The sequence below is a fragment of the Podarcis melisellensis genome (assembly GCF_964234715.1).
Source record: "Podarcis melisellensis genome assembly, chromosome: 7".
Classification (NCBI taxonomy): domain Eukaryota; kingdom Metazoa; phylum Chordata; class Lepidosauria; order Squamata; family Lacertidae; genus Podarcis; species Podarcis melisellensis.
This window is the reverse complement of record NC_138539.1, coordinates 61,667,091-61,681,697: the sequence shown is the minus strand read 5'-3', so window position 1 is coordinate 61,681,697 and position 14,607 is coordinate 61,667,091. Positions and strand designations below refer to the sequence as shown.

Genomic DNA, 14,607 nt, shown 5'->3' with positions numbered 1-14,607 from the left:
CTGACTTGAGTGACGGTTCGAGAACGGCCGGGCCCAGCAACTCGGGAGGGCGGGGCGGACGCAAGCTGCGCGCGCGTGGCGGCGGCGGCGGCGGCGATGACGCTTCCCACTTCAGCCTCCGAGCCGTAGAAAGGCGAGAAGGTCGCGCGCGCGCGTTCGACTTGTTGATTATGCGCGCACGCGCCGGCGAATTAAATAATAAAAAAAAGTGGCCTCTTCAAGAAGAGAGAAAGTGCGCGCGCACCTGCTTGTAGAATCGAGGGGGCGGTCCTTTGCGCGCTTGCGCAGGAGCGTCGTGCTGAATATTTCATCTTTCGAATTCCAAAAAATGAGGGGTGTTAAAAAGTTGTACAGTAATATGAACTTGGGAATTCAAAACACGTTTGGATTAAGTTAATACGATCTAGTTTTGCTTGCTAAGTAAAATGTGTGTAACGTTGCATAGAAATGATTGCCAAGTACTTGCAGTTTTATTATATATTGATTTTATTTTTTTATTATTATTAGTTTGCATTACCTGACATTTTCAGAAAATGAAATTAAAATTATTTGGTTTTCCAAGAGCAATTTATGTTTTTTTTTAAAAAAATAAAACGTAGATTTACCAAGCAAAATGTCCCGTTGCTAAAGTAATATCGTAGCAGATTTGAATTCCTCACACCCAGAAACCTCTCGCTAAAGAAATGTGCAAAAAATAAGTTTCACCCCTAAAATGACACCCCCTATGCCCTACACTGTTCAGTGTCCCCCTCCGATAGCCACGATGCCTGTTCTCTGGAACCTCACCCTGGGAGGCAGCAATGCTTCTGAATGTCAGTTGTTGGAAACGCATACCCTCCAACATTTTTTCTGATGAAAATAGGGACGTCCTATTTCATAATACAGTCAAACCTCGGTTCCCAAACGCCTCCATTTTGGCATGTTTTGGCTCCTGAACTCTGAAAACATGGAAGTAACTGCTCGGGTTTTCAAACGATTTTCGGAAGCCGAACATGCTATGCAGCTTCCGTATTGAGGCTTCCACTTTCAGTTTTCAGTTGTCAAACATTTTGCAAGTCAAACTGTCTTCCGGAATGGATTACGTTCAACAACCGAGGTTTAACTATAATAAGAAGAATAAGAATACCCTGTCCATTTGACTAGATTGCCCCTGCCACTCTGGATAGCTTCCAACATATATAAAAACATAAAACAAAAAGACTTTTTTTAAAAAAAGACTTCCTTATACAGTACAAAGCTGCCATCAGATGGCTTGAGGGGTCGGTTAACTCATTTCTCCAGTGAAAATAAGGATGTCCTACCATGCCCTGCAACATTTCTCCTATGAAAATAGGGACATCTTAAGGAAAAGCGGGACATTCTGAGACCAAGTCAGAAACCTGGGCAGCTTCTGTAAATCCGGGTCTGCCCCTGGAAAATAGGGACACTTGGAGGGTCTGGAAACCACAGGTGGGGAGGGCTTTCTTGCAGCGCACATATGCTGTTTGTGGTTTCCCCACAGGCATCTGGTTGATCACTGAGAACAGGAAGATGGACCAGGTTGGCTGTTGGCCTGATCCGGCAGGACTCAACTTTCATTCCAAAAGGATGTGTCTACTGCTACTCTGTGTATTTATACGGATGACGTGTGAGGCTGTGTACGCATTACCCTTTTGCTCTGGCTCAAGTGCACTCCAACTTCTGAGTACCTGAAGCCAAGTGCACACAGCATTAGCCACAAACCGTAGGATCCTTCTGTTTATTGGTGCATTTCCCCTCCAACTAGCTTCCATCTGATTTAAAAACGCAAGCTGTTGGTTGTGCTTGTGCAGATGGCAGCTTTCTTGTACAGTTTAGGAGTTCGGGGGGGGGGGTTGCAGGGGTGGGAAAACAAAGCAGGTAACGTGCATTGGCCAAAGCGAAGCCACCCCTGCGTCCTCTCTGTACAGCAGATTAGAAGTGAAAAATCACTTGACTTACTTTTCTTTTTGCATTCAACTGTAAACCTGATCAGCTTCTTTGCTGCAGATATAGGCTTATGTTGACAGACAAATTGATTCTACAGCAAGTCAACTGGAAAGTCAGGGTAACAGAGTCAGTTTTCTGGAATCCAGAGGATAAACTGTTGAAAACAATAGATCTTGCCGTTGAAAAGATGTTCAAAAGAAGTCTTAAAACTAGTGCCATAAAGCAAATTAGGCATGGAGCCCTACTGCTATTGTTTACATTAAATGCGGTAACACTTAATTCCTGGTTTAATGAGCAATTTAAACAAGGAGGAAAAGTTTAAAAATTAGCTATTTGGAGTTCAAATGGCTAAAAACCCTTTGCTGGTTAAATAGCACTAACACCATACATGAAGATTTCAATCAGAAATCAGACTGCTTTATATCTCTGGATAAAAACAGCAAGCTTTACTGCTCTGTACATCAACAAGATAAGAATTCCTAGCAAACAAGCATTTTCAAAGTCTTATCTTACCCTGCAGCCACTGATTATTAGATAGGTCCAGTCATTTGATACCAAGAGCTGGTTCAGTGTTTATGCTTCAATACCTTCTCAAGGTAACTGTATTGTGCTACAGATTCAGTACTGCTAGTGTAGTTTCACCTTATGTTTTGCTTTATTGCATTTATAACTATGCATTTTTGCATTTATGCCTCACCTTTGCAGGAAGACGAAAAGGCTAAGGAGTAAACAAATCTTGAGTGGAGTCCCTAAGACAGTTGGATGTCACCTTGTACGCCTCCTTCCAGTAACTGCCGCGGCCAAACTGGTGCCAAAAGTATTGCTCTCCTTTCCTTTGGACCATATCAGTGAGGCTGAGAGAAGGGGAGTCTTCTCATCTGGGCAGCCTGGGACCTCCATCCACGCTGCCCAGGCTTGTGTCCCATGGAGGTCACTACGGTGCTGCTAACACAGCAATTTGACGTCACCCCTGGAGGTGCACTCCATTGCCTCTTGAGACAGATGGATGCCAAAAGACTCACCTTTCCCTCAAGGAGCTCAAGGTGGCATCCATATTTTTCACCCTTCCCCATTTTATTACCACAACAACCCTATGAGGTAGGTTAGGCTGTGAGTGTGTGAATGACCCAAGGTCACCTAGTGAGCTTCATGGCTGAGCAGGGATTTGAATCTGGGTTTCCTTGGATGCAGAATGTAGAAGCATATCCTGTCCTGATAGAAGAAATTATATTTGTTTTGTTAATCCAAATATGAATGGATATGGAATGGAATCCCTGTCTATTGAGATTGGAATTTCCCATAAAGTAACCTTTTTATGGCACAATCCTAATACAGTGGTACCTCAGGTTACATACGCTTCAGGTTACAGACTCCGCTAACCCAGAAATAGTGCTTCAGGTTAAGAACTTTGCTTCAGGATGAGAACAGAAATCGTGCTCCGGTGGTGCGGCGGCAGCAGGAGGCCCCATTAGCTAAAGTGCTGCTTCAGGTTAAGAACACTTTCAGGTTAAGAGCAGACCTCTGGAACAAATTAAGTACTTAACCCGAGGTACCACTGTATATGGCTACTCAAGACAAGAACCATTATTTTCAGTGGGTGTGGAATTTCAGCTTTAAAGGTCTTTCCTTTCCTTCCACCACCACCCTCTCTCTCTCCCCGCCCCCCTCACACACATACCACATTTTAACTAATACCTCTTTTTTGTCAGAACTTTACTAACATCTCTATAGGCAGTCTCAGTGTAGATTAAAATTAAATTCATATTTCTCATGTTTCTATTGCATCTTTTCCCTTTTTTGCATTTTGTTGTGCCACATCACATATCACATTTTTCATATTTGAAAGCACTTCTGAATAGGAAAAACTGAAATGCAGGACATCTGATGATACGACACAATACGATATCTTTATTGTCATTATCCCTTGCAGAACAATGAAATTGAAAAACTACATAAAACTACCACGAAACTACATAAAACTACATAAAAACTACATAAAACATTCAAACCCCCTAAAAACTCTAAAACCCCATTTTAAAATGCACTATACTACAGAGACCCCTTATGCTGCGTTTAGAACCAGAATTGCATTAGCAATTCCCTTTATTAGATACAGGGAAACACTGGCCAGTCACAGCTTGCAAGTGATAACAGTGACAACAGTATGGCTCTCTCCTACTTTTTGAACCCTTCAAGCAGCAGCAGTAATTCTAAATACATTTCTATCAACCATGTGCCTTAGTTTCAAAGATACTAAATGCACTTAACGATATCATGCATTCCACCATCCTATCTATAGTAGTCAGCCTCTGACAAGAAGTATTATTATTGATGCCTAATCTTAAAGTGGCAAAGGCATTGGGCAGCAGTTCTTTAGCAAGCTTAGCATTAAGAATAAATAAATATGATGTTGGTGTATTTGAGCTTGTGTGATCATGTTTACTGCACATGCCTGTGTTGCTCTTCATGGGTTATCTAACACACAGTTGCTTTTTGATGTTGTTCTTTGATAGCAGTTCTTAGGTTTCATAGATAATAGCTCAGTTTGACCTTAGAAGAACAACCTGCCAGTGTTTCCCAAAGCAATGGGATCAACAACATGTGCCGATCAGTTTGCACGTCATTTTGCCCCACAGACATAACAGCAGCAACTTGCTGTGAACCAGGAAATGTAATGAAAGATAATAGGCAAGAGCTAAAAGATCCATGAAGAGCAACACAGTTTGCATTTTTACAAAAGAAGCTGGAAACGACAACATCCAAACGCACCTGCTCCCTGACTCATGTTTACACTTCGCCGTGTTCACGTTATGGTGCACCCAAGTTGGCTCCTACTTTAACTGAATATAACTTTTTGAAATGGACTTCAGGCATATTCCCCAACCAAGTTAATAAATAAAATACATTGTTTAGTTTGAATTTATTCCGTATCCTACATTTCCTCTAAGGAACTCCAGGAGCTGCATGTGGTTCTGCCCCCTTCCCTTCAACCTCGTGACAAATTGGCTAGACTGTGTGACTAGCCCAAGGTCGCCTTGTGAACTTTGATGTTCGAGGGAGAATTTGAACCTGGGTCTCCCCTAGTCTAGCACTCTTAGTTGAAGGGTAAGGGAAGGGGCCTTCTTTAGGTCGAGGGCCACATCCCCTTCAGAGTAACCACCTGAGGGCCACATGCAAGTATTGGGGAGGACTAGCAATGTCATGGTCAACACAGGCAAAGTTCTTTACTGTCTTCACAATTGCTTCTAGCTGAGAAATAACGGTTGCAATAGCAGTGCAGATTCCACAAAGCAAGGAACATTAGGTCACATTCCAGTGCCCACTTCCATAGCACTAAACCGTGTCCTTTAAAAACTGTTTCAAACTGATTTGGGCTACCACATAAAAACGAGACGCAATTGAAGATGTTTAATTTTATTTTAGGAGCCTCTTAACTACATAGCAGCTGCTACTGAATGATTCTGATAATGCAATTAGCTATATTAATTAGAAGGGGAAATAAACAGCAAAGAAAACAAGCTCTCAATGAATACATGAAGGGCAAAGGCTGCTCTGAGAATCTGTCTGTGGTGAATGTGGTACGGATGAGATCAATATACTGTATTATTTTTCTCACATTTCTATTCCAACCTTTCCTGCAGTGACCTCAGGGTGGCACGTGCATGAGTGCAATCCCATGTTATCCTTACACTTGCCCCTGTGATGTAGGCTCAGGAATGGTGTAACAGGCCCAATGAGCTTTATGGCAAGTGGGGCTTTGAGCCCCAGTCTCTCCAGTCCAAGTCTGACTTACTACCGAGATGCTAACCACTCTGGATCAGTAGATCTTGTAAAAGGTATTTGTTGTAGGGAAATGACAACCATAGAGGAGCAACAGGTAAATATTTTCAAGCACTCTGTAAAGAAAGACTCTGTCTGTGCCATACTTCATGATGCACAAATATGAGCCCAAATTCATTTTACTGTTTTGATCTCACCTGCTAAACTGGCTTCCCATTCATGAGTAGTGTATGGATCAAGAAGAATGGTTTTCCTGCAACCAAGCTTCCTTATGAGAAATATGGTCATGTGAGCTAATCCACTATCACTGTTTCTGTTTTATTGATTCATGAAAAGGTGCTTTTAAAAAGTGCTGGGGAACCTATGAGACTCTGCATGTTGTTGGACTATAACTCCTGTAATCCCAGATCACTGACCATATTGGCTGGGGCTGACGGGAGAGTACAGCAACATCTGGAGGACCACAAGCTATTGAAATGGATATTACAAGCCTTGCAAGCTTCCTTTCTCCATTCTGCTTAATTATCTAATCATAGAATTGTAAAGTTTGAAGAGACCCTGAGTCCAGCCCTGTGCAATGCAGGAACACGCAGCTGTCCTATAAGAGATTAAACCTGCAGCTATGGCATTATAAGCACCACACTCTACCCAACTGAGCTTTCTGGCCCATGCAGTGAATGAGGGCTGTTCTTTATGTTGGTTTCATTTTGTAGCTTTCATTGACGAAACTGATTGGAATATTTGTTGCTGCAGTGAAATTCAGCCCTCCAGGAACACAAATTCTGTTCCATGAAAATTATAGTGATGTGTGCTTAGAATCAGAAAATTGTAGGGTTGGAAATGATAAAAAAACTTAAATAAAACTGATTCAAGTTCATAAAATATCATCATGTATTGGGATGAAGGTCTGTATAAAAATGCAATAACTAAATAAAATAAAATTGTTTGATTTCCATCTTATGTCTTCAAATTAATGTTTGACATAATAGCTTAATAAATTGATTTTTTTTAAAGGTGATTTTGTTTATTACTTGTTGGTTGATGGTTTTTCAGCCTTTAAAGAGTCACATTTTGGTAGCATTTTATGCTGCCATAAAGACTGAATAGGTGCTTTCAACAGGGTTGTGGAGCATGTGGTCCTCCAGATTTTGTTGGACTTTGTCTCCCATAAACACAGACCATTGTCCCTGCTGGTTGGGGATGATGGAATTTAAAGTCCAGCAACATCTGAAGAGCCATATAGGTTCCCCATCCTTAAAACCTAACCATAACCACACAAGGAGCTAATGTGAAATAATACCATTACAAAGGGCACACACATACTGATAATTTATCATGAACATGACAGATTTAAAAGAATAGAGGTTCACTGTTCACTCATGCAGTATCCATGTGTTTCCACTGAGCATGCACAGCTGATCTGCACTCACAATACTCACAATGGAGCGATTTTGAGTAAAATACCAAAGTTTACAACAGCATTTTGAGCCTATATAATTCTGGCACTGTATGTATTGTATATGCCAACAGCTTAAATTCTTCCAAATCTTTAGATGATATCCAGCGAAGTCATTTTCAGATTTCAGTGGACCTCTGCTATGACTGACATTGCATCACCCTTTAACCTAGCCATGACTTAACTGCTGTGTGGTTTCTACATTGTGACTTTAATGTTATGTTTAGAATGAATAACATGAGCCACAGTGTTGATCAGATCTCCCAAAACCAACAGATTTCCCACAAAATATTTTATAATCTATTGGTTACAAATAAATCCTTATCTTCTCTCTCTCTATCTCTATCTCTCTTTGTGTGTACACAAATCTTGCCACACCTGAGGCTTAGTATTCAGTATTCTCAAATTGGAATGTTTGTCCTTCATATCCAGTATAAACTTTTCCTGCATCAGTACTATCCTGGCATTTATTCACTGATGCTATATGCTCCTCCTTATCAATTGTCAGAAAATGCTCACCAATCTCATTTGGTTTGCCCATTCCCCAATCGTCTTGAAGGCTTATCTCTCGACAGACATTCCCTGAAATGCTTTCTGCCAAGGTACAACTCATAAGATCTTTTGGATCATATAAACTCTCATCGTACTTCACAGGAGGCTTGTAGGCTTCAAGGGACATCTTGGTAGTTGTGGTTATAACAGTTTGCAAAGGTGGGCCTTCCAAAGAGGAATGACTGCTATATCTGCAAGCATATTCTTCACAGTAATGGGGATGATTAACATTGACTTGACTCGATTCATCGCCAATCCTTTCTCCGTAGTTAGTTTCAGCTAAGGCCTGTTTTAGTCCATGATGTTTATGGGTGCCATCAAAGTTCTTTTCATGGGCATTTAGTGAATTTACATGGTACTGAAGTCCATTCAACACAACATAGTCAGCATCCCCTGGAATATCCATTGGATCTTTGTGAAAGGTATACAGACTGGAATTGATGTAACCAGGAAATGAGCATTCATAGCCACAAGTTGGTTTAGATGTATAGATTTTGGGGCTCGGACGCTTCTGAAGTGGTGATAACACATCCTCTTGAAAGCTGGCTGCATCGCAGGTAATGTTGTAAGGTTCTATATTTTGAAATAAATGGTGAGGCTGAGCTAGGAGTGGCAAGCCGGTATCTGTAATTATGTTGATTTTTTCTGATCCTTCTTCACATCCCAGATGATGAATATAATGAAAGTGACTGCTGTTCTCAAAACACATTCCTGTCTGATGAGAAGATAAATAAAAAGACTTCAGGAGAAATGGCTGCATGCACCAATGAAATATGCCGAATGGCTATTTCAGTTGTTGCCAGTTGTGGTTCAAATTAATTTTGCTCAGGTTTTTCAAATGAAGCATTAGAGATGGCTTCAAATGGCTATTTGACATCAGAAACACCTGGATCTAGTGCTGATGTTCTGTGCACATCTTGGAATCACCATAAACATTTGTTGGATAATTTTAATTTTTATGGGTTTATTTATTGGTTTATTTCAAGCCTAGGGCATTTCCAGATAGGTCTTTTGCTGTGGGTGTATGCAGCAGCAACCCACTGATGGGATTAAAGTGAAATTGTACTGATTTTGAAGTGGGCTATCTGCACCTCCTACTTCATAAAGTATTATGTGATGTTGCAGCATCACTGCCTCCACACTAGTGTTGCTCCTCACCCCCCACAAATTAGACAACTCTCCAGCCCCTACAACAGATATTGCTGCTCTTGCTAGCACTGCACACACACACACACACACACCACTTCCCTGCTTTGCCAAAGGTGAGGAGTGAAGCAGATGGACATAGTGGCTGGGTAGCTGCCTGTCTATCCCCACGCACTGCAACTCACAAACGCTTATACCTGGATATATTTGTTAGTCTTTAAGGTGCCACAAAGCTCTCTGTGGTTCTGCAACCTTATAGTTACCTGAAAATCCAGAAGCCTTTTTTTCTGAGATGAATGAGAAGGTGGTGTTTGCTTTTTAAGGGCACTTCTTCTGATCTCTGTTTCTGATTTACTCTCTGGTCTAGGGTGGTCATGTATTCCCTTGGCCTGGAGAAATATGGACACGTGAACAATGTTCTTAGTTACAGGAAACATACGAGCATAGAGACATTTCGACCCATCCACAAACTAGTTAATTTGGAGTGATCTTATAATCAGTTTAATATGGTATGAAGGTCATTTTCTTCTGTCAAAAGCCATGGTTAGGAACATTTATATAAGTCTGACCTTGTAACAAGAAATTGCTTTTTAAATCTATCTGGAGTTTTGCTAACGTCTGTGGATTGAAGTTTGTATCATTTATAAGAAATGAAGTCAACTTTTGTTGTGCAAGCCTCATTGAAACGAACCAGAGAAACTGATTAAAGTGAGTGTTGGTAGTCTCCCCTGGCTCAGATGGACAGCTTATTTTCACCAGGACTTGTGCATTCAGGTCTAACTCTGTAGTACCGAGCTAAGATCAGACACCCCTCTGTTGAGCCGCAGGCACCTGAGGAAGAGCTTTGCATCCCAGTAGGCATTTTAAGGAAGTTGTATTAGGCCTATATGGCTTCTATTGATTTAAACACCATATTATTTGATTAGTGCATTGTTCTATTAATTGATTTGTAAACTGCTTTGAGACCATTCATGGTAAAAAGTGGTCTGTAAATATTGAGAATGAATAAACAAATCAAATAAGTGAATGCTGGATCAAACATAGAAAAGGATCCAGAGAGCTGCTTTGGATATGCCAAAGGGTTGAGGCACACCCATCGTGCCATATGATGACAAACTCTTTGAAATGTCCTTCCATTTCATAAAAAGGTTGCCATGAAACCTTGGGGTGACAATTTAGCTTCAAAGTCCTTGGGGCATAAATTGTTCATATAATTAATTGGATTCCGGCCACCATGTTTTTGGACCTTGAAATCCATGGCTTGGAATTATGTCAATATTCAATATATCAAAGAACCAAAAGTCACACAGCCTGCCATCTTATCAATGCCAGGCTATTGTTGCAGATCTTCAGTGAGTGCAACATAATTAATTTCATTCAAAAGCACAAAAAAATGAAAAGGGTGAATACAGGTGATTATCACAAGCAATTCCAGTATGAATTCCTTCTATGTGGTGCAGAAATATAATCATGGATTTTCCATCCACAAATTCCGAATCACTGAAGAGGGAAAAAACACAAGCTGCTCAAAATCCAAAAGCACTATTTATATTTTACCTGGAAAAATATTGCCTTGCCTTCATGTCTCCAGAAGTTAGTTACTGGGTAGCCGCTGTGCCCCCGGCAAGGAATTAATTCAAGAGCTGAATTGCAGTTTGGACAAAGTTTTTCTGTGAGACAGAGGGATGATAGGTTAAAGTGAGGAACAGAAGGGAAGTCAGATTCAATCATTCTGTAGTAAAATCTCCAGGCAGAATTATTTTTGAAGTAGATTTGATAAATGGTGGAATTATTAACTTAGAACCTCTAAAGTACAAACCTCTTCAGAACTGATGTTGCTTGTAACTTAAAATGATTTCTGAATCTGATAGCCTTCCACATTTTATGTACTCTCCAAAATTGAACCCATCCCCAACTCCTCCCCTCTGTAGCATTCCAGGAGCTTTCCATTGGTTTGTGTGTCAACACTTGCCACTCCAGTAATATTGCCTACTTTCCCCCAACAATCCAGAAGGGGAAGTCCTACAGGCAGGGTGGAATGACAAGATCGTAAATTTACTTTGCACAGAAATACATTAGTAGGATGGTGTATAATAACAATGGGGACTTTGGTTTAAAGATGTTTAAAAACCCTATTAATTGCTCTCAGTTGCCAGAATATCTTTGGCATTTGCAGGATACTTACAACATGATTTTTGACATCCATGAGACAAAAGTCATCCTATAAGTACAATGCAGAAAGAAAAGTTACACCTGGAACAGTTATGCCTGCAGTTTTTCTAGGGATGGTATTGAAAGCAGATATTTGATTCCTGTTGGTTGTTACTCACAGATTCAAGATTACTGTTGGGTCTTCCTTGGATTCCTCAGATATATTCCTTGGAAAGTGATGGAAATTCCAGGGTAATTTTTAAAATAGAAAAATGGTTTGCAGTTACAGGATCACTTCAAAACATCATCCCATGAGTGCCAAAACAATATTCTCTAAGAGGACTCTACAGTTGCACCTTGGATCTCCAACGGCTTAGTTGCCAAATGTTTTGGCTCCTGAACGATCAAAAACCGGAAGTGAGTGTTCCGGTTTTTGAACTTTTTTGGGAAGCTGGACATCCGACAGGGCTTACGGGGTTTCTGATTGGTTGCAGGAGCTTCCTGCAGCAAATCAGAAGCTGTGCTTTGGCTTCCGAACTTTTTGGAAGTCGAATGGACTTCCAGAATGGATTCCGATCGACTTCCAAGGCACGACTGTACTTTTAAAAACACTGAGAAAATATTTAACAGAGCTGTGTTGAGGCTTGAAATCTCCTGGACAGATTTTCCTTGACTTTTTAACATAAACCACCTTTCATCCAAAAACAGATTCCAAAGCGATACACAAAGAATTTTAAAATGGCAGAAATGTTGTAACAAAAACCAGCACAATAAAATTAAGAGGAATGAAGCTGCCCAACCACCTAAAAATGCCACCATCTAAAATGCCTCTGCAAATAAGAAGACTTTAACCTGGCATCGATAATGTTATAGCATGGATGCCAGGTGTACCTCCCTGAGGATGCCATTCGACTGAACTCTCTGGTGTAAACTCCACAAAGGCCCCCTATGGCTCCCAAATCAGAGCAAGATGCAACAGCCGTTGGGTGGCTTCCCCCATCACAATTCTCTCACTTTGCTGCTTTTGGCGAGCCTTGTCACATATGGCAGGCCGGAGCTGCAGTTTGGTCCCATCCAACAGGGTGCAGTCCCCAGCACATGCCACTACACCAAGGCAGGACTTCTTGAGGATCTGGCAGTTGTGGTTGTTGGTGTTGCGCATGGCCCATCCGCTGAGGTGGCGCTGTGCGTTTTTATCCTCGTTGAAGTAGATGAGCCGCAAATAGCCGTCAGGCCACTCCTGGAAGGAATCAAAGTGCTTGGGCTCCTGCATCAGCGGCAAAGGGATGAGAGAAAGAGGAACGGATGGAGGCTATATTAGCAAAGCATCTCATTAAGGTGAAAACCAGTCTGGGCCTTTATCAGATCTACACACACACACACACACACAATGTATTAACAAAATAATGCAAGCAGTGGCTCAAATGCACATGTGAAGATCCACCATGACAGCAACTTCCCAAAATCGTGTCCAGTTCAGCTCCACATTTAGATCCCAGACTAATGCTGCAAGTCTGCACGTTCCATTGAAATCAGTTAGATTTATAATTGTGGGCTTGTAATTGTGCAAATGTCACAGGCTCAAGCAACTAATGCAGTTTCCTTGTGACTTTATTAGTGATGAACAATGCAATTCTCCTCTATGGGCTTTATTATTCAAGGTATGTATTTTTCCCCCCAAAAAATGTGCTTCAGTGGAGAATATTTTTAAATAGAAATGAGCAGCTAATATAATTCCACTGGCACAAGCACACACATATACAATATCATTTTGTAGTCCTCTCCTGTTTTTAATTTTCAGGGGTGCTTTGCTCCCCTTCTCTTTTTCTGGAACAAATATCCATCTGGATCTACAAAGTAAGAGGGAGAATAAGAACAGAAACTCCTCTGTTCCACTCCTAGCAATTGCCTATAAATCAGCCATCATATCATTACTGCTTGTTTGCTGTTGCAGGAGCATCCTACAAAGATACAGTGTAGTTGGGGGTGTGCTTTGTTGGGGTGTACAGGGACATCCTATACACACCAACTCAAGAAAAAGCCCCAATGAGCTCAGTAAGGCTGACTTTCAAGTGTGTTTTGTGGCCTTAGAAAACTAGCCCACAAATTCATTCGTGTAGCTTTCTTCCAAACCTCCCTCCTTGAACTGTACCTGTGGTAACTTGGGATCATTGATATCCCAGGTTAACTTCATCCCATAGAGGCAGGTGTAGTCTGAGTCCTTTGACATGTTAACCATGGATCTAGGTGAATAATATAACAAAAAAGATACAGCAAAAGGTAAAGATTAATCTGGAGATATTAACCTTAAGCTGTAAAGAAGGCCAGAATTACCTTATATTTACTTTATTTTTTATTTACCAGAATTTATATATATAATACTCTGTTTGAGGTAAACCTCTAAGCTGTTTACCTAACATATAAAATGTGCATTAAAGGCAGATGTTAAAATTAGCCGCCTTTTTCCGAAATAAAACCAGCAGTTAAAAAAACCACTACAAACTAAAATGTCCTATTAAAATACACATCATATTTAGACATCTGGGTAGTCTTGCTTAAGCAAAGAAGAGTTTAGCAGTGGTAGAAAAGGTGCTTGTCTAAGGGCAATGGGCAGGGAGGTGCTGCCAAACTGAAGGATGGAAATCCTTGCAAGTCCCACATATCCAAGTGGTTGAGCAGGCATCTATGGAGTAATGTGATCCTCATGCCCCAGCTAAGAGGAGGGGAGGGGAACATAAGAGAATCATGCAATTCCTAAGGCCAGTTCACCATTCTCACCCATGATGGCCCAACAGTCCTCAGCAGCTGCTGTGGAGTGGCAGTTAAAGCGCTGCAGTCTCCAAATCCCTACTCAGCCACGAAGCTACTTGAATGCCCTGGGCAAGTTTCTATTTATCAGACTGGCCTACCTCACAGGGCTGCTATTTGCAGCGGGTGAGAGAAATCATGTGAGCAGCTCTGGGCCCCTTGGAGGAGAGGCAGACATAAATAAATACCCCAGCACCTCCCTTTGTAATAATAATAATAATAATAATAATAATAATAATTTATTATTTATACCCCACCCATCTGATTGGGTTTCCCCAGCGACTCTGGGCGGCTTCCAACAAAACACTAAAATACAATAACCTTTGTAAGGTGCCCACACAGCGGTTCTCAACCTGTGGGTCTCCAGATGTTGTTGGACTACAACTTCCATCATCCCTGAGCTCTGACCTTGCTAGCTAGGGGTGATGGGAGTTGTAGTCCAACAACATATGGGAACCCACAGGTTGAGAAAGGCTGCTCTACAGTGATGGCAAAAGAGAACAAACTGAAAGGGATGAAGGTGAGGATGAGAGACAGGACAGGACAGGAGAGGGAATCAAGGGTGTTGCACAACCTGCCTTAAACAGCGGCGTCCTCGCCTTGCCTTTGCGTTTGGCCGCTGTCCGTCTCTTGTGGTGCTGAAAAGAACTCGCTGTTGCCCTTACCCTCTCGAGCTCCGCTTCTGATCTGCTGCTTACTCCGGGAAGGGGATCTTTTTTGTCCCCGACCTTCACCCTCCCACATAGCTGTCCTCCGAGGTGTTAAAA

General features: G+C 41.5%; 1 protein-coding gene across 1 annotated transcript; it reads right to left on the bottom strand.

The window, feature by feature from the left end:
- Positions 1 to 7,568: 7,568 nt before the first annotated feature.
- GCM2 (glial cells missing transcription factor 2) lies at positions 7,569 to 13,271 on the bottom strand (the record flags this gene model as incomplete). The annotated part of the gene is made up of 5 exons (XM_081919991.1): positions 7,569 to 8,450; positions 9,145 to 9,270; positions 10,439 to 10,551; positions 12,047 to 12,299; positions 13,185 to 13,271. The coding sequence occupies 5 exons, from the start codon at positions 13,269 to 13,271 to the stop codon at positions 7,569 to 7,571; spliced, it is 1,461 nt and encodes a 486-aa protein (XP_081776117.1).
- Positions 13,272 to 14,607: the final 1,336 nt, after the last annotated feature.